At 41.3% G+C, this 26,836-nt stretch overlaps 1 protein-coding gene across 6 annotated transcripts in view; it reads right to left on the bottom strand.

The window, feature by feature from the left end:
- The window catches only part of MAST4 (microtubule associated serine/threonine kinase family member 4), a gene marked incomplete at its 5' end in the record, with an annotated part of 581,401 nt that overhangs the window by 199,807 nt on the left and 354,758 nt on the right, over nt 1-26,836 (bottom strand). Inside the window, one exon of one of the 6 annotated variants that reach the window (XM_081231063.1) lies at nt 18,731-18,777. The exons of 4 other annotated variants lie outside the window; for them this stretch is intronic. In XM_081231063.1, coding sequence (XP_081087189.1) covers nt 18,731-18,777 — 47 coding nt within the window. Of the gene's footprint in view, nt 1-14,708; nt 14,904-18,730; nt 18,778-26,836 lie in introns of those variants that run through there. One more of the 6 variants, XM_081231060.1, reaches the window with a different exon arrangement.

The raw sequence follows: 26,836 nt of genomic DNA, 5'->3' as shown, positions 1-26,836 counted from the left end.
ATATAAAAATGTGTGTTTTTACAGGAACCTACACAATGGATTCTATAGTGAAAAATAAGATCCACTTGGAAGCTCCAACGAAGCAGAGAATAGAAGTGAAAATGCCTTTGGAGACAGGACAACCATAGAGTTCAAGTGCTGAGTTCAAATCCTCTGTAGTCACTGCCATTTTACTGGAACACACAAAATTAAGCAAACACCAACAAAACAATACAATACATTTTCTGTCAAACTCTTTCAGTTCTGTTTTCACAAAAGAATGTAACACCAAATGGAATCTCACTTATTTCAATAGCTGTCGTAATTTATCATCTTTTTTCCTTCTGGAAAGAGACAATGCCCATTGTAAGCTGGGAGTATAACCTGATGGATCATTAAGGTGGGGGACAGTGACTCATACCTGTGAAGCTATAATGAGGGGTCTGTGAGTCCAAACACTGCCAACAGCCTGAATAAACAAAGCCACACACAGAGGCACTAGTATTTTTTTTTCTCAAATGTCTGTAGCTGTTGTCATGATCAATAAATTAGAAAATATTAAATGTCCTGAAATTCACAGTCGCTTTCTGCTTTCTATCTCTTCTTAATCAAGAGATACGTTCAATCAAGGGATTGTATGGGATGTTCTACAAAAAGCCTGACATTAAAAAGGATCCCCAGAGGGCTTCCCTGGTGGCGCAGTGGTTGAGAGTCCGCCTGCCAATGCAGGGGACACGGGTTTGTGCCCTGGTCCGGGAAGATCCCACATGCCGTGGAGTGGCTAGGCCCGTGAGCCATGGCCGCTGAGCCTGCACGTCCGGAGCCTGTGCTCCACAACGGGAGAGGCCACAACAGTGAGAGGCCCGCATACCGCAAAAAAAAAAAAAAAAAAAAAAAAAGGATCCCCAGAGCAATAAAGGCGAGACCATCTATACCAGATCCCTGATGCTGATCCCGTAAGTCATCCAATGCCACACAGATCTGGGGCTTTTCAAGCTTTCTGGCTGCTGCTGGGCTCTGTGCAAAGTCTATAAAAGTGAGCTCCTTTTATAACTCCCATCATGATAGAAGACTATAGATGCAAATGAGTTGAGGATGGTGGTCAGTGGCTACTAAAAGAATAAATAGGGTGCTCATGTATCCATACTCCATTTATCTCACACTGAGCTCAACGGAAAGCCCATACAATCGAGGTTCCTAGGTAGAGCTCTAAGGTAACAGGTAAAGGATGGATAAACCAAAACACATTATAATCATCATACACAAAATATCTGGATCTACACTGTGGGGATGCTAACCATCCAGATCCCCCTGCCGGATGCCACGGTCTAGGGACTCCACACCTGGTTCCTGAGCGAGCCTGCAGGATCCTCTTCATTAAACATGTGGCTTCGTTCTCCTACTGTCTCTGCGCAGGGAGTAGCATGGGATTATCATCGCCCTATTACTGTTATCACACTTCAGTCAAGCTCTTTCCTTGTTTGCTTCCCATACACAGCTGAAAGCTCGCTGAGGGGAGGGATGGAATCCCATTTATTGTCATCTTCTCCCGACCGCACCTGGCTCTCAGAAGCAAAATGACTGCTGAATAAATGAAGGCACATAAAGCCCCATCATCGGGGTAAGTAGCAGAAGCAGCAGTGCAGGCCAAGACTCCTAGAGCACAGATACGTAGCATGGCGTCCAACAGGAGAATTTTAGTGGATGCCAGGGAGAAAAAGCGAGCCAAAGAAAGCACTTTGCAGTGGGCTGGAACTGCAGATCCTTCTGTGGTTTTTATCTGGAGCCTTGTGCAGGCTTACCCAGATCCCATTGCCTGTAACATGTCAGGAAGCCACCACATACATGAAAACTGAAGAGGGAAAGATCCATGAGATGGGACTAAAATGCACCGTCAACCAGACAGCAAGGGATTCTCTCCTCCATGCAAATACAAACACATGGACACACATGCTCAAAGGCATCCACAGTCTGGAAGGCTAAAACAGCACTGGAAAGAGGGAATAAGTCCCCTGGGCTGTGGGAAATAGGCTGGTCATCTTCCAACTCTTTAAGAATCTTTACCCTTTAAGGATGCCCTTGGGGTTGCACCTCTCTCACATCTGTCCCCGATCTCTCCGGCCACGGTGGTCTGTCTCTTTTATGAACTATCTTTATGAGCAGTCTGTGTTGTTCGCTGGTCATTAAGTGAGGCGGGTGTCAGAGTGAAAGGAGCCCTGGACTAAGAATCAGAAAAGCTGGTTCGAGTTACATGACTCCCTCAGCTCCTGGTCCTTCTTCAATGAAACGGAGATAGAGGGCTCTGATACATGGCTCTCACAGGGTCATTTGAGGGTGAGAGAATATACAGTTTACCATTATATTTGGTTTCTAGGGCTGCAGTAACATTACCACAGACTTGGTAGTTTTAAACAATGGAAATGTATTCTCTCATAGTATCAGTATCTCTCAGTATCAATAGGCCCAAATCAAGGTATTAGCAGGCCATGCTCCCTCGGGAGGCACCAGGGGAGAGTCTGTTCCTTGTCTCTTCCAGCTTCTCGGGGAGTGATATCTCCCTCTGCCTCTGTCTTAGGATACTTGGGTTTGGATTTATGACCCACAGGACAATCCAGCATAATCTCTTCATCTCAAAATCCTTAAATGAATCACAACTGCAAAGGCTCTTTTTCCAAATAAGATAATATTTACTGGTTCCAGGGATTAGGATCTGATATGTTTGGGGTCACCATTCAGGTCACTACACCCATCAACTATATTAAGTGTTAAAGTACAATTCTTGCCCCGTATTCTTTTCTTAATTCTCATTATCAAAGCTAGGACAGAAATTCTTTGAGGATAAGAACAACTCATACTTTGCAAGTCCCACGAAGGTTTTTAAGGTATTATTTGTTCATATAGAAAATAAAGCCCTTATTCTACTTTTTAGTTCCCAGCATTAGATCCCATGTAAGAATTCTAACATTGTGTCAAGTGTCTCATTTTTTATTTCTAAAATAGCCAGACCTTCTGTTCAGAGAAGCTGGGGAAAAAGGAATTGCATTGTAGATGCTTCCACTGTTACTGCCAAGTGCCTTGCATTGAGTGTCATTTGTGATGCGCTGTTAAGTGAAAATCGTTCTGAATTATCACCAGAATCCAAAGGCAGGAGAGCTACTAGAAGTAAAATTGTCATAAACCCCAGACGAATGAGTGTGAACTCCACGCAGCCTGATCCATCTCAGTGTCAAGAGGAGAAAAGCAGCAGCTTCCAATCTGGAAGAGCTTGATGCAGGCTCAAGATGGGGGTAAATCCGTTCACTCATTTTTTTCAACAAATATTTGTTGAGGACGCACTATGTACGAACACTAGGGACCCAGTGGTGAGCAAAATAGGCAAATCGTTGTCAATTTAAAAGTTTTGTTCTAGTTGGGTAAAATAAACAAGAAACAAACAAACGTTACATATTGAGTGGGGATACACACCAAAGGAAACATCATGAAGCAGGGTTGGGGGAGCAGGGCTGGGGCTCTCCACGAGGGGTGGGAAAGGCCTCTCTGTTGCACTGACATTTAGTTCAGACATTAAGTGAAGGAGAGATCAGGTGATTGGGGACCAGGAGGGACAGTGTTCCTCTAGCTGTTCCGATCAGCTAGAATAGCTTGTTGTACCAGAAAATGCACTGCTCAAAGACCAAGAGGATAATGTCAAAAGGACCCAGGAGTCAGGTTGAAAGGCTTCCCTCTGATTGATTTGGGGACAACATGACCAACAAAAGGAGGAATGGTGGTCACGGATCATTACACACCAAATATATGTTATCTATTTTATTCTTTAAAAAAATGCATGAATTAATAATAACATTCCTAAAAATGGGGGGAGAGAAAGGAGGAAAATTTCTTCTGTAACAGAAAAACACCAGCTAATAACAGAATTAGAAAACTGCCATTTGGCAAACAGCAATATAATAACTGAGTCAAGCAAGGTCACTGATAAATGTAAAAACCATTGGGTAAAATTTTGTTGAGAAAAGGATATTCATGTGAACTCAAAATGCTGCTCCAGAGATTACTTAATAAAGCAAAAGGCGTAAAACCGCAAGGGAAAGGTCTGGCAGGCACCAGATTTTGGGCTTCGTAATATGATGCTAGGGGTAAGACATCTTCACCTGATCTTTTCAAGTATGTTTAACCTGAATCTAATGATGAAGAAACCATCAGATAAACTGAGATTGTGGGACAGTCAACAAAGTAGTTGTCCTGTATTCTTGAAAAATGTCAATATTATGAAAAGATTTTTAAAAAAACCCTAAAAGTGTTCTAAATTAAAGGAAATTAAAGAGATAAGACAACTAAATGGAATATATAATCTTTTTTTTTTTTTTTTGCTGTACGCGGGCCTCTCACTGTTGTGGCCTCTCCCGTTGCGGAGCACAGGCTCCGGACGCGCAGGCTCAGCGGCCATGGCTCATGGGTCCAGCCACTCTGCGGCACGTGGGATCTTCCCGGACCGGGGCACGAACCTGTGTCCCCTGCATTGGCAGGCGGACTCTCAACCACTGCGCCACCAGGGAAGCCCCTAAAAAAAATACAACTCTAAAGAACTTTTAAGGGGATAATTGGAGAAATTTGATATGGACTGCATATCAGATAATATTGTAATCACTTTCAATTTGGGAGTATAATAATGATATAATGTTTTGATTTGCATTTCTCTAATGATTAGTGATGGTGCTTTGTAACCACCTAGAGGGGTGGGATAGGGAGGGTGGGAGGGAGACGCAAGGAGGAGGAGATATGGGGATGTATGTATATGTATAGCTGAGTCACTTTGTTATAAAGCAGAAACTAACACACCAGTGTAAAGCAATTATACTCCAATAAAGATGTTAAAAAAATAATGATATAATGATGTTATGGTTATTAAGGAGAATTAATTGTTCTCAGGAGATAAATATTGGAGTACTTAGGGGTGAAATGTCTGAATGTCTGCAAATGACTCTCAAATGGTTCAGCAAAAACAAACAAACCAACAAACAAAACCCCATTTCTTTTAATATCTATATGGGCGAAAAGGGAAGGAGGCAGGAAGATAAAGCAAATGTGGCAAGAGTTAACTGATGAATCAAGGTGAACATGGGTGTTGACTGTACCATTCTTCCAACTTTTTTCATAGGTTTGGAATTTTTTTAAAAGGGTAGGGGAGAAAACTCTAGGAACAGGAGACAAAAAGGCCGTGACACAAACATGCTTGGAGTGGTCAAGAAAAAGCAGAGTCCACTGCAGCCAGCAGGACATGAGTGAGAGGCAGCAGGAAGTGGGTCCTGGAAGACAGGAGGGGCCACTGGAAGGCTCTGGGCAGAGAAGTGACCGGCACGACAAAGACCAGTCTGACAGCTTGATGGAGAATGAGCCTAGGAGGACAAAAGTTCAACTGAAGCCGGGGGGACACGATAGGAGGCTGCTACAGAAATCCAGGGACAGGACTTTTTAACTCAGAACGTAAGATTGAGCCAAGTTCATATTTTACATAAAGAGGAAAAGAAAAACAATTCCAATACCATTTTAGGAAAATAAATGTTCTCTCACTTTGGAGTATCCCCATATTGTTTTACTAACTGGACCCAGTAATACTTCACATTGAATAGTAACAGTTCATATTGTCATGGAAAAAGTAGTAGAATAGCATAAGAATCCATGAAATCGAGCTCATCTCCTTTTCACCTGGGATCATGAGTACAGCTGTCCCATTTTCATAATATCTCATCATTGTCATGTTCCATTAGCAGATGCAACATCCTCAATACAAAGGTCAGGTTTTGCAGTTCATTTTTCTTGCGGTACGCGGGCCTCTCACTGCTGTGGCCTCTCCCGTTGCGGAGCACAGGCTCCGGACGCGCAGGCTCAGCGGCCATGGCTCACGGGCCCAGCCGCTCCGCGGCATGTGGGATCCTCCCGGACCGGGGCACGAACCTGCGTCCCCTGCATCGGCAGGTGGACCCCCAACCACTGCGCCACCAGGGAAGCCCACAGTTCATTTTGAATGCTGGGTTTCTAAGAACAATATGAAGATAATAATAATAAAACAGAATGCTCAGGTTGGAACTTTTCACAAACGTGATCTAATTAATTCTTATAACACCTCCAAGAGGTATTATTATCCCCATTTACTGCTGGAGAAACTTGAGAAATTGTTTTCTTAATTCAGCATTTGTATCACTCCTCTTACTGAGACACCTCTGAGCTTCACATTGTCATCACCATCTTTTGCTTTCAAAGAATATCACAACTTAATTCTCTTATCAACAGAGTGGGTGTTAATGGTTGTAGCCACATTTTAAGAGTAGGAAATAAGTTTTGAAAAATGACGTGAAATGTCTTTTTCCTAGTCTCAAAGCAATGCAGTAACAAAATGGAACATACAGCAGCACCCCCCATACACAGACACACACACACACACACACACTCACACACACACAGCAAAGTACTTTTTTCATTTGTTTCAAGATGATCTAGTAATTGAAAGATAACTGCTATAATTTCAATGTATTCTAAAACCCAAATTCGAAATTTAGTTAAGTAAAGAAGTCACAATATTTGGTCCTGGAAAACTATGTAATAACGAATACTCCTGAGTGATGAAGGCCGAATGAGTCTCTAATGGTGGGTGGTACAAAGGAAGTTTCCAGGTTCCTTGTACTTGGGGTGGGGCTGAAGAGGCACATCTCCTATTAGGGCTCAAAGGGTCTGAGGCCATCACAGCAATGGTGAGACACTGTCTCCCCAGGGCAGAAGCAGGCCGGCCCTGGCTGAGGGAACTGGGCAGAGACTGCTCTGGATAGAGCAGCAGTAGATACCAGTGCCTTGGGGGCCCATGGCCTGATTTCCAAATGAAATCAATTTCACCTTCATTGCATCACTTAAGCTCTGTCTAAAATAAAACTTTTTAAAAAAGAGAAATATAGGGCGCCACAATTCAAAACAGGCTCCCCAGTCCCATAACCACACTCTCAACAGAGGACTGAAAAATTTACTTGTATGGTGAACCAAGCAGATGAACTCCAGTCAGAGTAACAGAATCACCTTCCCTGTAAATAGCATATTCTACTTGGAATGCAAATTTAAAATGACTGCAAACTGGAATGCGTTCAAGTAAAGTGTAGACAGTGCAACCTTATGCTGTAGAATAAAAGTGAGGGCTCTTCCCCCAGAGGCCTGAATTTGAACCAGATCTAGCCTCTTTCTAGACACTGGCAAGTGGGTACATTTTATTGTTCAAACATGGAGGGCTTGAAAGTGAAAGGGGACACTTTCGATAATCACACTGGGCTAGGAGGCATCAACTGAACTGAACCTGGGCAAACAGAGATGTGTGGTCACTACAGATAAGTCTGTTTCTCTGAACCTCAGTTTTCACATCTGCCAAATGTGAAATCGTCTTCCTGGACTCACGGGCCTGGTGTGAGGACTATAGGAGTTAATGTATGGGAAACACTAAGAACAGCACCGGGCAGGTAGCAGAAACCAAGGCCCCTGAAAGGCTCTCAGGGCCTGGCCATGGAGGCACCTACATCTGCAGAAGCGAAGGCTTTGAAAGGACTAACGAGTCCCAGGGACCCAGCAGAATGTGAAAGCTCTGTTTGCCATCTGACCTCACAAAACCTCATCCCCTAGGCTTGATAACTTTATAACAGGTAAGTTTGTATTATCAGTTCAGAAAATAATAAATTTCAGGAAAAAAAATCAAAGCAAAGCACCTAAATGTCTCCTGCAATAAGTTTATTATATTCAACCTTCCGCATTACTGCACATCAGTCTACTCCCTGCCCCCTCACCTATTCCCCACTTGGAGTACCACAGAAGCATCATCTCATTCTCCCTTCTTCGGATTCTTCCAAGAAACAGAAGCCTCCAGCTGGTGGCACCTGCAGAAACCACGGTAGCCGAGAGGAGCACTAACTGGCCTGTCCACGCCTCCCCTGCCACCCCTCCAGTGACACCTGAGGCCCCAGTTTTCCCACTTGTGCCCAGCCCACGCCCACAGGACCAGCAAAGTGTTCACAGTTGTGCTCATCTCTGCTTTGCAGAGCCATTCCGTGGAGTGCCTACACCAAACAGACCCGGTCCTACACAACAATTCAAAAATAAAACTCACGGATGCACAAGGCAGTTCATTAAACCATCACATTCACAAAAGCACCGGAACTGGTGTCTGCAGACTATGAAAAAATTGCCATCTGGTACCAGCTTCTGCAGATTTTTTTCAATACTCTTCACAAAGTGAAGTGGCGAAAACAGAGAATAAAAAAGACAAATGGTCCTGCTCATCCTACAAAGTCAATGAAACTAAAAGGGTTTAGTAGTCAGCTGACTTTCCTGCACTTACAGGAATCCCATGAAAAGGAGACGCAAATAAGTTCATTTGTATCCTTTCTAGATTTCACAAATAAGTTATATATGATATTTGTCTTTCTCTGTCTGACTTACTTCACTTAGCATGATAATCTCTAGGTCCATCCATGTTGCTGCAAATAGCATTATTTCATTCATTTTTATAGCTGAGTGATATTCCATTGTATATATGTACCACATCTTCCTTATCCATTCATCTGTAGGTGGACACTTAGGTTGCTTCCATGTCCTGGTTATCGTAAATAGTGCTGCAGTGAACATTGGGGTGCATGTGTCTTTTTGAATTATGGTTTTCTCTGAGTATATGCCCAGTAGTGGGATTGCTGGGTCATATGGTAGTTCTATTTTTAGTTTTTTAAGGAACCTTCATACTGTTCTCCATAGTGGCTGCACCAATTTACGTTCCCACCAACAGTGCAGGAGGGTTCCCTTTTCTCCACAGACATAGAAAACACACTTATGGTTACCAAAGGGGAGCAGTGGAGAGGGATAAAATAGGAATCTGGGATTAAAGTATACATACTACTATATATAAAATAGAGAATCAACAAGGACCTACTGTATAGCACAGGGAACTATACTCCATATCTTGTAATAATCTATAACAGACGAGAAAGTAAAAAAAGAATATATATATATATATAACTGAATCATTTAACTGTACACCTGAAACTAACACAACATTGTAAACCAACTATATTTCAATAAAAATTTAAAAAAGGAAGACATTAAACAAAGGAGGCACAAAATCACAGCATATTGCCATGTATTTGGTAAATGCTTATTATGTCTGCCCCTCACCATGGCAACAAGTGGAGTGAGGGGGATTCAGGCAGCTGTGGACACCCAGTAACCTTTCTAGCAGCAGCAGGACAAATGGACAAGCTCTTGGCAAAAGTTGGGCTAGGTGACCACCATCCCCAATGCCCTCCTCTGCTAAAGTATCCTCTACCTGTCCTTCCTACCGACTTTAGGACCACCACAGGTCCCATTCTTGCTAACAGAAATTTATCCCACTCAATGCCTATAAGCTATTATTCTTATTCTTGGGCAAGGTAGGTGAAGACAGTGAAGGTCCATGACGTTCATGACTTGCCCAAGGTCTCAAAGCTTGTATGTGCTGGGGGCAGTGATCAAGATTCAGGCACCATACTGCTAGTATTTTGGGGTCCCATACTCAACTCCTCCAGGGCCGGTCAGGTAACAGGAATGAAAGGAGCCAGCCAGGTGGGGTTTTCAGTACGCTGGGGAACAGAAGCCCCACAGAAAAAAGGCAGCAGTGGCCCAGCTCTAGGCAAGACTAGAATCACACCATGAGAGATTATAGACTCATGGAAGGGCTTCTGCTTTTACAAAGCAGCCCCCAAAGTCCCCAATTAAAACTCTCTTGCTGCTTCAAAGCACCTTCAACGACAATAGTTCATTGATTTTATGAAGTATCTGCTATATACCAAGTGCCGTTATAGGTGTCAGGGAGATGGAAGTAGCAAAATAGACAGGCCTCCATTACGTGGGGCTTACATTTAACTCTCTTTCATTGAAGAGACTTAGCCTGTTCAGCATGTCATCTGCCATGACTTCGAGATTATTTTCTCTGTCCCTCACCATAGCCAGGTACAGTTGCTAATATACTCTGAGGTTTACCTTTCTATAATAATGCCTTTCTACTCTCTCCTTGAACTTTTATTTATAATTAATACCTGGTCAGTTTTTACATTTTGAAGGTTATAATTTAATACTTACGGCAGCATCAAAATGCATGCCCTGCCTCTCAAGGTGTCAGCACCAATCCCAAAGCATACATCCTATGTAAGAGTGTGCCATGTTGTGAGCACAGGGAAAAACATCAGACCAGGCTGGAGGCCCAGGGAATCACATTCATTCCATCCATACACACTTGTGAAGCCTCTACTATGTGTGTCAGGCACTGTTTTAGGCTTTGTGGATACATCTGTGAAAAAAGAAAAAAAGAAATCCTTGTCCTCGTGAAGTTTATGGCACAATGGCAATTAGTCTTCTCTGAAACTAGTACTGAATCCTACCAGCTGTGTGGTGTGTGTGATTTCAGTCCCAGCTGAAACAGGGAGATGGGGATTTGGGAGGGGAAAGGAGAAGAAATGGAATAGCCACTCCATTGTTACCTCTGGCCTAGCTGTGAGTCCACCATCTCGAGACTCCAGAAACCAAATGGGGAGGTGAACAAAAGGATGGATTAAGTAAAATGGAAGGAGTGCAGGAAGTGCAGCAGATGCTCTAATGGTTGCCATCCACTCAGAAGTGGGGGCATGTGATGAAAATGCAAAAGAACTTTGCTCTATCAACAGCAATGTGGTCCCTGAGGAATGGTAGCCAGACTCCAGCTACTTACTGGTCCCTACTGAGGGCGAGGCCTGCCAGGTGCCAAGAAAGATCCTGAGAATGTAAAATGAGGGAGCTTCCTTTGGAATCTTTCTACCTAATAATCACAGTCCAGATTATGAGCTGGCCTGGGTCACATCCACATTACTCATGAAGCACTGATGTCATCATTATATGAAACAGCCACTAAATTGAAGTAAATTTATTAAGTACTGGGGATTGTGGAAATTCTGAGTGGCTATGGTTGCTTCAGAAGGGAGAAAGGGAAGGCATATATAAATTCCACTCAAGGTTTTTAAGATGTTTTCTATCACATTGATATGGATCAATGGATATTCGGGCCATGTTTTTTTAAGCTTGTGGACAAACTGTGTTTTGCCTTTCTCTCTCCAGCCCTGCTGCAAGACAAGAATGTCAGAATTTCAGGATGAAAGGGCATTTGGGAATAATGTGGTTGAATTCTCTGTTCTACAAATTTCCACGTAAGTGGGAACTTGGCCTTCCTGGGAGATTTCCAGTGGTGTGAAACTGAGGGTCTGATGATCCGGCCCATTCTACACTCTGAAAGCTTTCTTAGAAAATTCTTCCCCTCATACGGAGCCAAAGTGTGCCTTGCTGTAGCCTCCCTGTAGCAGTGTAAGGTTACACTCCTGAGACATACTCAACTAAATTTACATTTCATTTAGCAGCTGAGCTGCCCCAGAAGCTACAGATCTCTCATTTCAGGGCAACTCTTAGGAAGCCCATGGAGTCGGAGGGTAGGAGGGTAACTCCCATGCCAGCACAGCCTGCCTCCAGGGCTTCACCATGAAAGGAACAGAATATTCCACTACCGCATTTAGAAACTCTGTGTGTCAGCACCTCAAAAGGGCACAGACACTGTCAATGCTCACCACCATCACTCTCCCCGGACCTTCAACCCCCGCTCATAAAAAAGGAACAAGAAGAAATCTGATCCATCACAATCAATGGAAGAAAAAAAGTTCTATGCAGGGATGCAATAAATGCTTTTCTGTGGTAATAGCATGAACCTATTTGGAATCTCTACTGTGCGCATTAGACCGTCATCTGGGGGCACACTGTTAGAGACACCCAACTCCAGGCGGCCAACCAGCTATCTCTACCTAGAGATGTCTCTACCTAGAGATGTCAAGACCAAACTCATCATTTCTGTAATTTTCCTCCCTCTCCAATTCTCTCTCTTGGGTTCTGCTCAGTTAATGCTAGAAATCTGAGTGTCAATCATTCATTCAAAACTATCCACTGAACACCTACTCTGTGCACCTTTCTTTCAATCTCTGTAACAAAGACTGTTATCTATTTACCAAACTCATTTCCTCTGTTTTCTGGACACAGGGAAGCTGTATTTTCCAGCCTTCCTTGTCCTTAGGTGTAGTAGAATACTAAATTCTAGGCAATGGAATGGGAGTGAAAGTAATGCATGCCACTCTCAGGTCTGGCAATGCACCATCTCTCATGCTCTTTCCCTTTTCCACCAGCTGCAATGATGGCCAGGGCAACCTTAAAGGCCATGTGTTGAAGACCCCCTTACCCCAGATCCCTAAATGATTGTGTGGAGTGGATTCTCTTCTCCACACTCTTGTTCTGTGAGTGAGAAATACAATTCCATTGTATCTGAGCCAACTGTACGGTGGCTGATTTGTAACCAGCACTGTAATCAATACATCTTCTATTTCCAATTCACTCATTCATTCATTGTTTAATAAACATTTTGCAAACACTTAACTACATTTCAGGCATTGAGAAAGGCACTGGGGAAATAAACATGACTAAAGGAGGTCACAAAGTCTACCTAAACTGGATAATTTAAACCCCATATAAATGATCCCATGGCAATGTGTCTGTCTTAAGTTAGTCACAGTGGAAAGATCTGAGACTTCATTTTGAATCCTAGGCTAGTTTAAGCCACTTAAATATCTAAATGTGTTAGCATCTTCATCTATAAACAGAAGCAATATTCCGTCCTGCCTAGTGTCAGGTGGATTAAATTGAAAGAGATAGAAAGCCTTCTGTCAACTATCAAGTTCTCTGCCATTTTTAATTTAATTCACTGCAATTGTCCTAATCCAGGACCTGTTATTCATGAAATATCATACCAGCATCCTCATTGGAGTTTCTACCTAAAATCCTATCTATTCCTAAAGAATAGATTGGCAAAGGTAAATTTTCCCAGTCTGAGCTTGGATCGGTCATTTCCTTTTTTTGAAAAAAATCTTCCAATACTCTGGAATGCTTACAAAATGAAAGTCAAACTTTTTAGCTCGGTATTCAAGGCCCTACATAGCATGGTCCCAAATTAATGTATAAGTCCTTATCAAACTATACAAGTCCATGCTTTTCTTCTACCTCACCCACCCTATCTTCTAGCCATACGCACCATCTCTACAATGTGCCACGCTCTCTCACCTCCTTGCCTTTGTGTTATTCTTTGTCCAGTTTTGTTCTTTACAACCATCTCTCCCCATTGAAACCCCCCACTTTTCATGGTTCAGCTCCAAAATCACCAGTTCTAAAAACATCTCTCTCCAAAAACAGTTTTCAGACCCTCATCCTCCTCTGCACTGCCACATCATTTACTCTGAGTCTCTCTTCTCCACTACTGATACACCTTTATTTCGAATAACCTATTGTCTTTGGGAAGGAAAAAGAAGAGGAAATGTGAGCACTTAAAAAAGTCACGTTACACTGAAGAAAAAAGTTCAGAAGACAGTCCAATGACCTGTGGTTGGATTACCAAAAATAGACTAGTTACAAGAGTGATGGAACTCTCTGGATTATCAGAAAACTCTTCCTATGCTTTAGGATCGATTATATTCAGGGGATGCTTTACAAAAGCTATTAGTGGAACCTTCATGTTGAAAGTCACTTTTGAAATAATAAACATAATCCCATCGGCAGAAGAGTAGAACCAATGTTCAAAGTCGTTCGTTCATTTCCCTAGTCAATTCTTCAGATTTTGGCTCAGTCTTATTTTAGAAAAATGAGAGAAACAAATGTGTTAAACTGTCCCACTGATACGTAAGCATAAAGCTTGTAAGTTAGCATTTTTAAGGAACTGGTCATGCATGGCACGTTTTTCATTCATTTGCATATATGAAATAAAAAGTATTCATTAATTAAAAAGTCACTTAAATCATTCTTTCCATCAACTGAGAGTTTGCTTCTACTTTCTCCCTTAGGATTAAAAAAGGGTGAGGGGAAGCTGGATACTCTGTATTTTTTCTGATTAGATACAGGGAGACCAACTCTACCCACAGACACTAAATTCACAAAAATCCTAATAGAGCGTATGTACTATACATACAATACTAACAGCATTTTCTCTTATGTACTCTTGTAACAAACTAGGCTAAAATGCAAGTATAGTTCCTTGAAGATATTTCTCTAGAGAACAGAGAAGAATTAATTTATATCAGCCTATGAGTGAGAGGGTGGGGTATGTAACTGGAAATTCTAAAAAAGATTTAAAAATACTAATGGTTTTAGACAATTCAAGTACTTTGTCCTGTAAATAACAGGATATAAAATACTTTGTGGCAAAACAGATATGATACTCTAATGTGAATTAGAAAATGTTTCTTAGAAATTGTCATAAACGGTATCATTATAAAAAATGGATCAAAATTCATGAAATTCAGTGTAGACCATTTCCTAAGGAAAGCCACATGTAATACACACACAGGAATCAAACAAACAACTAATCAATCACTGGACACTAAGTGAAACATTAGTAAGATATGCTCAATGGGACAAGCATAGCACATTTTCTCAGTGTTCCTGTAAGTCATCAAGTAAACAGCTCAACAAGTTTCCTTACTTTATGTTAACACTAAGAAAACAGTTAAGAAAAAATTGTTTATTGCGTATTGTGGTCCAAAGTGTTCAAATACTCGGGGTGCAATCTGGGGGAAGGGAAGGGAAGACAAAGCAGCCCCGGGCAGGCACTGGAGCGCGCTTACCTCCAGAAGTGAAAAGCGAAGAGAGGACTACAGGGACTGCCTGGGCTGGATGGGGTTGGACTCAGGCTCCTTGGAGTGAGACTGAAAGTTAAAATAATGTCATTCCAAGTGGGAGAAATGATGGCAGTAAAAATAGCACAGCTCATTGAAGGGACTGTGTTCCCTTTAGGCGAGAATGATCACGGCATGCCTATCGGTACCACTAGGTAATCATCTAATCACGCGCCCCTTTTTAGCTCTAAACCAGAGAACAAGCACAATGCTTCCTGCTGAAATTTACATTCTCAAAACTACTGCTGCCATTTTTATTTGTGCCTTTTCTTTGTCACAGAGCAACTTGGCAGATATGTTCGACACGTGATTTTTTGCAAAGTCAATTCAGTGCTGTTCTTTATATTGAGTATATTCTATTTCTGATTAAGAACCAATGGTGAATCTGTAGCAGAACTAGAGGGAAGTAGTTATCAGAAAAGAAATGAAACTTCAGGTTAAATACTGTCGTTTTAAAAAAGCAAAGCAACAAACATTTCCATATTTTTAAATGCTTTGCAGGGAAAAATATCCAACAACATTTTGTCTAATTCTCATGGTACAAAGTGTTCTTATGCTTATATTCATAATAAGTAACTTCAAAATTTCTCACATATGGTTGTAAAGTGTTTTACTCTCCAAAGAGGTTTTTTCAAGTTCATCTATCAACGGACCATTATAATTCCTACTCCCAACAACCCATCCAAACCACCAAGCATATTCACCAGCCAACTCTCAAATATTCAGCATGGGGTGGTGAGCTTACAGTCCTTTTATCTTTTTTCCTTTTGGCCTCATGGCTCTTCTCTTTTAGGGACGAAAGGAAACAAATTTGTCAGATATCTTACTTGCAACAATTTTGCCAACAGATCTATCAAAATATGAAGTTAATACTAGTCCATTTTAATTATTTTCACATGGCAAAGTCAAAATAAGAATTAGCTAAGTGTTCTAGTACCAACTCTTAGGCTGAAGTGAGCCCTGGAAACTCCTGCTATATTGCAATGAGTTTCTTAACATTCTTCTGCCTCTCCTTTGGTCCATGACTCTACATCGTAACCACATTTTCCTACCTTAGGCAAAGAGGTCTTGGAACTGAGCTGCATGTTGGCTAATTCAAGCTGGTTGTGCCCTTCACTGAACAGAGAAGTGGCGACAGTGGCTAGAATCAGATTTAGGCTTCCCCAATTCTTAATGCCATCCTTGTTTCCCATGATGTGGATAATTGAGACTTGGCTGTATTTGTTTTAAACCGAAATGTAAGTCATTGCTCACAATGCTCCAATTTGTTTAATAAAATGTTTTAATAGAGTAACATTTTATATCTGTTTTATATCTTCTAAAACCATTCTCTGGTTTGGTACCAGTACTCGGCAAACTAAGGAATTAGTTTCCTTATACATTCAGAGCACGTTCAAAAAGCTGCTGCTCTTAAGCATACTGTACTCTAACTTAGCAGCTCATTGGAAAGCTCTCCTGAATGCCCACTGATACAGCCATCATTTAGTCCAAGTACAGTCTTATCTGTTCCTTCTGGTCCTAAAATAGGCATGCAAAGGCACTGAAGCCACTCCATGCCTCCAAGCTGAGATACATTATCATGTGTGCTATGAAGTGTCTGTGAACCTAATTCTATACTAAAATTGAAAAAAGGAAGAAAAAAAAAAAGACCCAGTTTCTCAGAAATCAGAAATCCATGCATAGGCTATCTACATGTCAGAAATTTCTGAATAAATTAATAATCCATTAATTTCTGAAATACTTATATATTTGCTGTCTCACATGCAGGATTCCACTTTCTGAAACAGGAATCAGAAACTGCCTCATGTTATTGATAAATCAGATGGAAAATTCTGAATTGCCTCCATATAAAATATGCTAGTGTAAGAGTCTGTGCTGCAGTACCTATGGAATAAACTCTCCTGAAGAAAAACAGAAACATCTCATGAGAGAACATACAGAAGCTGTTTTGCAGAGTTAGTCTGTTAAAAGGTCCCCAAATAAATAAAATTATATACACTAAATGTGCTCTTAATAAAATCAATGATAAGACTTTCCATTATAGCCATTCTCTGCAGTGTCAAGAAACTGGATTTACTCAGACTGCAGAATTAACTTTCTCCATGAATGAATGTAAAATCCGCTATGTCTACCTAAGAGTAGTTTTACATTTCAAGGTAAACAAAACGTTCAACGTGAATTTCATGCTAACACGACAATGACATTGAAGAGTGATACTCTAATTCTATCTACTGTCTCAAGCTCCTCAGGTAAAGGATAAACTATTTCAGATGCACAGTAACGTGTACCAGGGTAGAGCCTAGACTGAGGGGGTGTGGCCTGGGATGAAAACAAAATGCACAGAACCCCCTGTGTTGAGCTGACCTGTATGTCCTGCATCATCATAAAATTTGTGGCATACCTCAGTCTTTCAAATTATAGATGGAATAATGAATACAACTGAGTTTGTATGTTACAGAGTAACTTTGAAGCATCTCCTGTTAACGTGGACGAGATACCAAACACGAAAGAAAGAAAAGGTGTAATGTGAAATGGTATATACCAAGGCCAAAGAAGACAACAAGGAAGCAGCACAATCAGAAATAGAGGTCAAAGTGAAGCTGGGGGTTAAAGCTAAGTTCCTGAGCCTGGCACACAGAGTCATGGGCATCTGAGCTGTGCATTTCCAGAATGCTAGAGAGATGAGGGTTAAGTAGAAAAATCCACGCATGCCACTACAATATTCCACATAGATGAGGAGGGCTGAATGCCAGGGTGGAGATGGGGACAAAACAGTAGGCAATGGGTAAATACTCTTTGTACCTCTTTATTATATAAAAAGCCACATCTAGCAAGACGGTTGTAGGAGCCCTCTAACTTTTATAAGTGAGCACTTGTCAGTAAAAAATCAGTGTATAATTTTAGAGCAAGAACTGATTAAGAAAGTGCTCACATCACTTCAGAAATGTCATGTTTTTATTCACTTATTAACCAAGGAAACAGTTTCCCTTGTATGACGCATCTACAGGGTCCAAGAGGAAGAGTTACCCCTCAGAACTGGGTACAGGTCTCCCCTGCAGTCTCCTCCTGGAAGGAGTCCAGTATGAGATGATTTGGGTTGCACAGAATTCAATGGAAATGCAATTTTATATCTGTACTGCAAGTTAGAAGACATATTTATATTTTTCTACCAGATTTCTATTGTACTGTTAATTATTTTAAGTGTGCCAGCACAGACTAACTCATAGCTGCTGCATCTTTGACAAACAGATTTAAAATAAAAATTTGCTGACACTTCCTTCATCACAGATGTTTAACTTCGCCACAAATTAGATGTGGGCATTTTACGTGGCTGCATCAAATCAGAAGGCAGTCAGATGCGTTAATGGGTTAAAAAACAAAAAACAAAGAAAACCCCCCAGCTAAGCAAACACAGAGCTCAACTAGGTAAACACACTGCATGCGGTGGATGGAGACTCTGCAGAGAGGATGCAAAATGTACTACAGTTCATTACTATTCTGTTGCACAGATAAAACATGGATCACAGCTAATGAGTGTCACAAATAACCCTTCTTTTGCACTCTTATCCATTGTAATGTCTTCTGTTATTCAAGACAGACAGAGGCCCTTCTTTAGAACAAGGCAGCATGGGGATAAACAAACAGTAAGAGAGAAGAAAAAAAGAAAGACAGACACACCACAGGCCTGCTGATACATTCTTCCACAATGAGCTGTTAAGATGTTTCCAGCACTGAGGTTTAGTAACTTTAAATATGCAGCAGCTCTTTCCCTCTGACTGCAACACAAAATGCTGGGTCTGGGCTTCCACATCAGCTGAAATCAAATGCCATACATTTAAGACATGTTCCTTCCAGCTCACACTGCAGTGCTCTGAGGCTGTCAGTACAAACAAATGCTAAATAGCTACTGGTCGCAGGAAAGCGAGTGCCATGCAGAAAGCATTAAAATATTAAAGAGAGACAATACTTACTCCAAGGTCAGCCCCGGAATCTGTAGCCTTTCCCGCTGGGCTTTCATGGTTGTTATATGTTACCACACTCTATTGTAACCATGACACATATTCCCTGCTAGCGTCCCGGTGATGACAGAGAGCCGAAACGAACCTCTAGAAAGGGCTGGACTAACAATCTCTCGAGGGGGAGGGGAATCCTGCAAGTTTGGGTCTTTCCACCTCCAGTCATAATCAAGGGATGGCAGCCGCTTTCCTCAGGTTAACGGCAGTGCACACTGCACTGATTTCGTTAAGGGAATGAGGCTTTCGGCTCTGCATATCAAGTAATTGGTTTCTGGTTTTTTTTTTTTTTTTTTTTTTTTTTTTAAGAAAGTCGCTCCTCTCACAGACCCAGTTTTCACTTCAGTGAAATGAAAAGTCCTTTTCACCATGCAGACTGGAAAAAATAATAACAAAGCAACAGTATCATACTTGTCAAAGAGTTTATCTCAGCAAACCTCAACTATTCCCCACCTCCCGGGGATGCTCCTGAATAGAGCGTGGCCACCCTGAGGAAGTTCTACTTATTCTTTCCTTGGTGGAGTTAACAAAATCAGTCATGTTCCACAAGAAAGACACGGCGATCGGTGCCCAATGAAAATAAATAGATTTTTTTTCTATATATGGCAATCATCAGAAAGAGGAATAAACTAACTGCTTTAATTTGGGGGAAGCTGAACTCTGCTGTGAGGCAAAGACTTGTGTGAACAGGCAAAACCCTACAATGGGAAAGTACCAACTGGACACACAAGAGATTGGAGCTTGTATTTTTATTTTGGAAAGCTGATTTTTAAGAAGGTCACAGTGATACATACATACGTTAACGAGCAATCAAATACAAATAAGGAAAGGGAGAACATATATTCTGGAAGACTGAAAGTTTCATCCTGTATTTATTCAACGAACACAATTTTTCACAGTATTCATAACTTGGAACTCAGTGTACTTCCACTGTCGTGTATGAAGAACGTATCTGACTCACTTCCTCTAATGCATTTTAAAATGTTTTAAAATTTGGCAACCACCGGTTTGTTGAGAAGAAATACTAGAACAAATTAGGATTGTATTTTAGCAAGATTTCTCATTTTCAAGCACTGCAAGTCTACCCACGCATAGCCAAGCTGTGGTGAAAAAACTGTGTTCAAGTGGTTACATTTAAAAGGCCATGAAGCCAAACTCCATCTTTTCACAGATGACGAAGCTGAGGGCGCACAGTTGGTGGCAGTGCCGGAATTAGATTCGGGTGTGTTTACTCCTGTCCCAGGGGCTGTCATAGGCAGGGATGCCATGGGCAGTTGTTCAGGTTGTGCCCTGCACAAGGGGGCTGGGCAGGGAGGGAAGTCAGGGCTGAAATCCAGCCTGCTTCCCACGTAGCCAAGCTTGAACCAATGCTCTGTGCTGCTTCCACCCTATTATTTCTCATTTTCACAAAGTCACCCTCAGCTCTGCACTATCTAGAGGGTACCTGTTTCTAAACCTACAAAGGTGCATGTGGGCCAGAGGAGGTGCACGTGATCTTCCCATACCCTTTCTCTATATCCTAACCTGCCAATATGCTCTGGGGCATTTGTTAATGTTACTTCTCCTTCTGTGTGAGCTCACAAAACTAACCAACCTTCCTCCCTGTTAGAGGTAACAAATCCACACCAGGAACACAGTCATTGGTTGGTGACCATAGGGAGGCAGACAGAATGTAAACAAATATCTGTAATTAGCATAAAATCATAACAATAAGAAATAATAAAGATACAAGGGAATACAAAAGAGGAGGGATCATCTTTGCTCCCCATTCTACCCTTCCCCCCAAATAAGCTTCTTTGCTAAAATACCCAGAATCTCACCATTCTTTCCACCCAAATCACAGTGAACGTCCTGACTAGATTACTGTAATTTCCTTCTAACTGGACTCTCTACTTCTTCCCTGCTACCCTCCTACCCTTTGTTGGCCACACAAACTCCAAAATGATCAGTTCCACAATAAATCACTCCTCCGCTCAAAATCTTCCACTAGCTTCCCTCTTATTCCAAATAAAAGCCAAAAATCTAGCAAACTTGGCCAAAAAAATGGGACAACTGAGCATCAATAGGATTGACAATAGCAATATATTAAAATGTATCCAAAGTTTGAAATCATGAGTTCAAGAAGATGAGAAAGGGAGGAAAAAAGAAGGAAGGAAGCCAGCCAGCCAGCCAGGGTCACCTTTGGAGGATGCTGGAAAACTACCCAATTAATTTTGAAAACTGGCAAAGGAAAAAAAGCAAGCACTTATCCTGCTTTCCCTATAAATTCCACCTCATAGATGGGAAATGATTCTCTTCATAGACATATTCCAAGTGGTAAACAAAGAAGGGGTGACAAAATGAGATTATCACCATTTTTCAAACCCTAAGCAATCAACAGATCTCGGCCATAACCAACAATGACTGCTGGCATCACAAAGAGACAGCTGGGTATTATATGCTGCTTGATGCAACACCTATGAAGTAGTTTCACCAAAAAAAGCCACATCACCCCAGACACAACCAAGCCTCTACATCAAAATATCATTTTATAGGAAATATAGTGACAAAGGAACATGTTAATACCACAGAAACACGATCAGCAAAAGCTAGACTGTGAAAGCCAGAACAAATGATCTGATTTCTTAAACATTTTCAAAGCAGGAGGGAAAAAAAAAAAAAAAGATGGAAAGAGAACCTCAACATTAAAAAAGACTTAAGAGATATATTGACTAATTACAACATAAAAACTTTTTTTGGAGTCCTGATATCAAACACATAATCAAACATTTAGAAAATAATCAGTATAATAGACATATACACACAAACACACAAATACATACACACACACTGGGTATTTGTTAATAGCAATCAATTATTTTTAAGAATAACATTGGGATCAGGATTATTTTTAATTCCTTACCTTCCAGATATACACCCCAAAATATTCACAGATAAAATAACATGTCTAGGCTTTGCTTCAAATCAATCTGGAGAGGGATTATAAGATATATTGCGTTGGCCAAAAAGTTCGGGTTTTTCCACAGGTTTTTTTCCTGAACTTTTTGGCCAACCCAATAATATATATAAAAGAAAACTATCCCTGAGTTACTATTTAGTAAGCCTGGGTAATAGGTAGATAGGGGGTTCATTATACTCTTCTGTCTAGTACATGTTCGAAATTTTCTGTAATAAAAAATTGAAGAAGAGTTCTTACCAGGCCTGAAAAGCTCCATGTGACATGTACAGGCCCACCTCCCTGGCCTCTTCCCCTACAACTCCCGCTCTCACTCCTGGCTGTTCTTCACATACACCAAGCACACTCCTACCCCAGGGCTTTTGCATTTACTGCTTCCTCTGCCTGAAACTCTTCTCCCCTGAGGCATCCAAACGTCCTCCCTAGGTGAAATTGCAAGCCTTCCCCACACCTAGTGTTTCCTTATCATCCTAATGTCTTTCTCCTCTCAGCACTTACCATCACTGGACATATTTTATATTCATTTTTTGATCGTCTGTCTTTCCCTATGAGAGGAGGCTCCAAGAAGGTAACTGGGTCGTTTGTATCTCCAGTGCCGAGGACGGCTCACACAGGTATCCAATACCTATCGGCTGAAATGTGAATAAATGTCCCTCCCTCTGCTGCAACCACCAACCAAAGAGACTTACCCTCCTTTTTCTTATAATTATAGATCTCCACAGCGTTAGATAACTTAAGTGCCAGAGCCATGACCTCAGAGAGTGGCCTCCAGGAAACTGGAAGATCAGGACATGTTCAGATACCACATGAAGACCCAGAAAGGCCCCCACTGGCTGGAAGGCACACACCAAGGCCCAGCTGCTCACATGTGCGTGCAGAGAAAACCAAGGTCACACTAGACTAGGGGGCTGCATTTTGACGGGAGATGAGTATTTGGGGAAGACACTGGTTTAAACTACTTTGGCATCACTAAGAAGACATGCACACTGGCTGGAGTTAAGCAGCCTTCTCTTCTTACGTACGGGAAAGGAAACCACGCAGCCACATTAATGGTGGCAATACATATGGGTTTTGAACAAATCCAGTGGCATGGCTTAAGGCAGGGTTCTTCTATGTATTCCCTAGAGTAGTAGTTCTCAACTAGGGCTGGCAATGTTTGGAGACATTTTTGGTTGTCACACCTGGGCAGAGGCCAGGGACGTTGCTGAGCACCCTGCAATGCATGAGACAGCCCCACAACGAAGAATTACCCAATTCCAAATCAACAGTGCTGCTCTATGGACTTCCCTGGTGGCGCAGTAGTTATGAATCCGCCTGCCAATGCAGGGGACACAGGTTCGATCCCTGGTCCTGGAAGATCCCACGTGCCGCGGAGCAACTAAACCCGTGCGCCACAGCTACTGAGCCTGTGTTCTAGAGCCCGTGAGCCACAACTACTGAAGCCCATGCACCTAGAGCCCATGCTCCGCAACAATAGAAGCCTCCGCAATGAGAAGCCACAGCAATGAAGAGTAGCCCCCGTTTGCCACAACTAGAAAAAGCCTACGTGCAGCAACGAAGACCCAACACAGCCAAAAATAAATAAATAAAATAAATAAACTTATAAAAAACTAATGAAAATTCGTAAAACCTCTATTAAAAAAAAAACGGTGCTGCTCTAGGAATCCTGCTGTAAAGGCAAGCGTCAATTTCTGCAGGACCCTCAGCATCATTAACCAGTTTCAAACATTTTGGTTCTCATTTCACTGTACTCAGCTTAGGGGAAAAAAAAAAAGAGCAATCTTATTGTTTCACTTCTCAGTTGATATTTCCTCTCTCAGCAATATTACTAACCTAAGCGTAGGCAATGTTCTGGCCTGCTTTCAGGGGGAAGGGCTCTGCCCTGTTTTCAGGGGGAAGGGCTTTTTACAACCAGAGCCCCAGAAGTATCTGTAATCACAGAAACCTAATTACCAGGGTCTCCAGGCCACACCCAAGCAGTAACCTAGATATGGAAATCTGCAAAGCAAGACATCCCAAACTACAGCCAAATGAGCTCTACCGTGATTCCAAGGCCGTGGATAAAAGGGTGTCTCACACGTCTGGCTGGGTACCATGACCTGAGGTACATAGGCAGACAGGATTTACACATAAGGGTTTGACTTCTTAGACGAAATTCAAGGGGCAGATGTCCCCAATCCAATATTTTCTGATATTTTGTCTCTCTAGATTCAAGACAGATACAAAACCTTAAGGCAAGAGTGAAAATGAGTATCACCCTGCCTGAATGTTCAATTATTTATATATTCTTAAAAGGTGAGCATGGTTGAGGAAAACGTTCAAAAAAGATGTGTATGTGTGTGTGTGTGCGTGTCTGCTCTCTTCTTTTACAACTCACATAACTCGATAATAGTTAGACCATATTATTAACATTTTCACTCTCTCAATAGCTGATATAATTCATAATCATTTTACTGTATACCTGAAACATTGCAAATCAACTACAAAAAATATTTTTTTAATAAAAACAAAATTTTATTTAGCAGTCCCTGTTCTAGGTATGAGAGATACAGCAGTGAATGAGATGGAAAGATCCATCTGTGGAGTCCATTGGAGTTGGGGAAACTAAATAAAGACAGAACTAAGATCATTTCTGATAAGGACAGGTATTGTGTAGGGGCCACCACAGGTAATATGACAATCAGTGACTCAGGGAGTAGACAGTGCTTTTAGATCGGGACCAGGAGGACTCAATGATGTGCAAGCTTCATTTGCAGAATGAAAAGGAACCAGCTCATGAAGAGTCGGGAAAAAAGTACCACAGACAGAGGGAACAGCCATTGCAAAGTCTCTGAAGCTGGGACAGGCTGGCTCATTTAATGGCCTTAAAGAAAGTCATGTGTCTGATTGTAGTAACGCAACAAACATTTGTTAAGCATTTATGTAATGCATGGTATGGTGTGGGATGTAAGGATGAATCATATAAAAGTTTGATTCTTAAGGATTTTATCATTTAGCAAAACAGGAAGAAGGATAGAATAAAAGTTAAAGGAAGAATCAGTTTTATGTTCTATCTGCCATGGAGATAAAGAACCAGGTTTCGATTGTAGTGATACCTTTAATAATGGGTATTGGTTGTTCAAGCAGGCCTTTTTGAGAAGCCAGTTAATGACCTCTAAGGATTGTCCATCACTTCATAAAGCAGGTATCATAAGGCTGTCCATGTGTGTTCATTCACTGAAGGACATATCTCAACTGCTTCCTATGGGCAAGACATTAGAGAAGCAAGATGACTAGGATAGGGCCCCTCCTAGGGGGGCAAGATGAGGAAAGATCAGGGCAGAAGCATCTTCTACTCTTTCTCCCCTCCCTGTCTCCTGCTCTCTCCTGTTCCTCTTCCTTCCCCAAACAAAATGAGATCCTTTCTCGACAGAGAAGGCTTATCACCATCATCTACATAGTTTGCTAAAGATAGCTTAAGACATATAAGGTACCAAATTAACCACTGGTACACCTTTTCTCAAGAAAGTACTGGGGGATACGCTAAACAATGAAGTAAACCATTTAAGAGAAATGCATAAGATCAAGGCAAGGACAGTGCATGGAGAGAAGTGAAGGGAATTACCAGGATGAGCACAGTGATGGTAAAAGGAAATCCCAAGAAAACAGCCATGCAGCAGACCTACAGAGCACACAGACCAGTCTGCAACAGAAAGATGGAGGTGTCTATCGATGGATGAACAGATAAACCAAATATGATATACACATGAAATGGAATGTTACTCAGCCTGAAAAGGGAAGGACATTTTGACATATGCTGTAACATGGGTGAACCTTGAAGGTATGTTAAGTGACATAAGCCAGCCTCAAAAGGATAAATATTATATAATTCCACTTATATGAGGTACCTAGAATAGTCAGATTCCTAGAGACAGAAAGGAGAATGGTGGTTGCCAGGGCTTGGGGGAGGGGAGAATGGGGAGTTAGTGTTTAATGGGTATGGAATTTCAGTCTGGAAAGATGAAAAGGTTCTGTGGAGGGAAGGTGGTGATAGTTGCACAGCAATGTGAAGGCACTTAATGCCACAGGACAGTACACTTAAAAACACGGTAAATTTTGTTATGTGTATTTTACAATTAAAAAAACAAAAGAAAAGAAAAAAAAATGTATACCTATCCTATGACTCTACTTATAGGAAGTTCAAAATCAGGCCAAACCAATCTATACTTTTAGAAGTCAAGATAGCAGTTATGGAGGTAGTGACAGGAAGTATGAAGGGGGCTCCTGAGGGACAAATAATGTTCTGTTTCTTGACCTAAGCGCTGGTTATATCTATATACACAGTTTGTGAAAATTCCTCAAACTTGTGAATCTGGGGATTCCTCTAAGTCTCAAGCTGCATTTCTCATAAAAGCAAAGAATCTATTTTAGAGGTTTTACAGCTTTCTCACACGCTTCTCAAATATACTCCCTCTTGTTAAAAACTTATTTATGCTCTACATCATTCCATGCAGGATTTGGGGCAACATGTAAGAATACACACATACACTACTCACTATTTGTTAAATTAATACATGAAGCAAAGTAAAAAAGCAAAAGTACACACACATACACAAAGGTACAAGTACATTAGGTCAGAACCAAAGAAAATAGAAAACTAGAAGATGGAATAAAGGGACAAATCCACAGGAAAATACAAACCCAAATATTGAGAAAATACAGAATGCTAAAGTAAAGGGGCAAATTTTATGGGGGTATCTGGGACCAAAATAATTAATTATTCACTCAGCATTATATAGTTAGTAAGTCAGATTTTTCTGACTCCAACCACTTTGTTCTTTTTATTAAAGTACACTACACTTTTCCAGATCATAAAGTATAAGCATTGACATTTACTTGACAAAATGATTCCAGGAGCATTTTTCTAGGTAAGATATTCAACATACTTAATTCACCAAAAATTGATTTTCAGTAGCATTTTGGAAAACATATTGCATGAAATCAGATATATTCTGGATACGTAACCCAAAAGGTAAGTTAGTAAACTCTATTTTTGGACAGGTAAACTGTCAAAAATGGCCAACAAACAAAAATTAAATTAAATGACACAGGGCTTGGGAAAAAGCTTC

The sequence above is a fragment of the Mesoplodon bidens genome (genome assembly GCF_964165515.1).
Source record: "Mesoplodon bidens genome assembly, chromosome: 4".
Taxonomy (NCBI): domain Eukaryota; kingdom Metazoa; phylum Chordata; class Mammalia; order Artiodactyla; family Ziphiidae; genus Mesoplodon; species Mesoplodon bidens.
The sequence above is the reverse complement of the archived record's forward strand: the minus strand, read 5'-3'. Positions and strand labels throughout refer to the sequence as shown.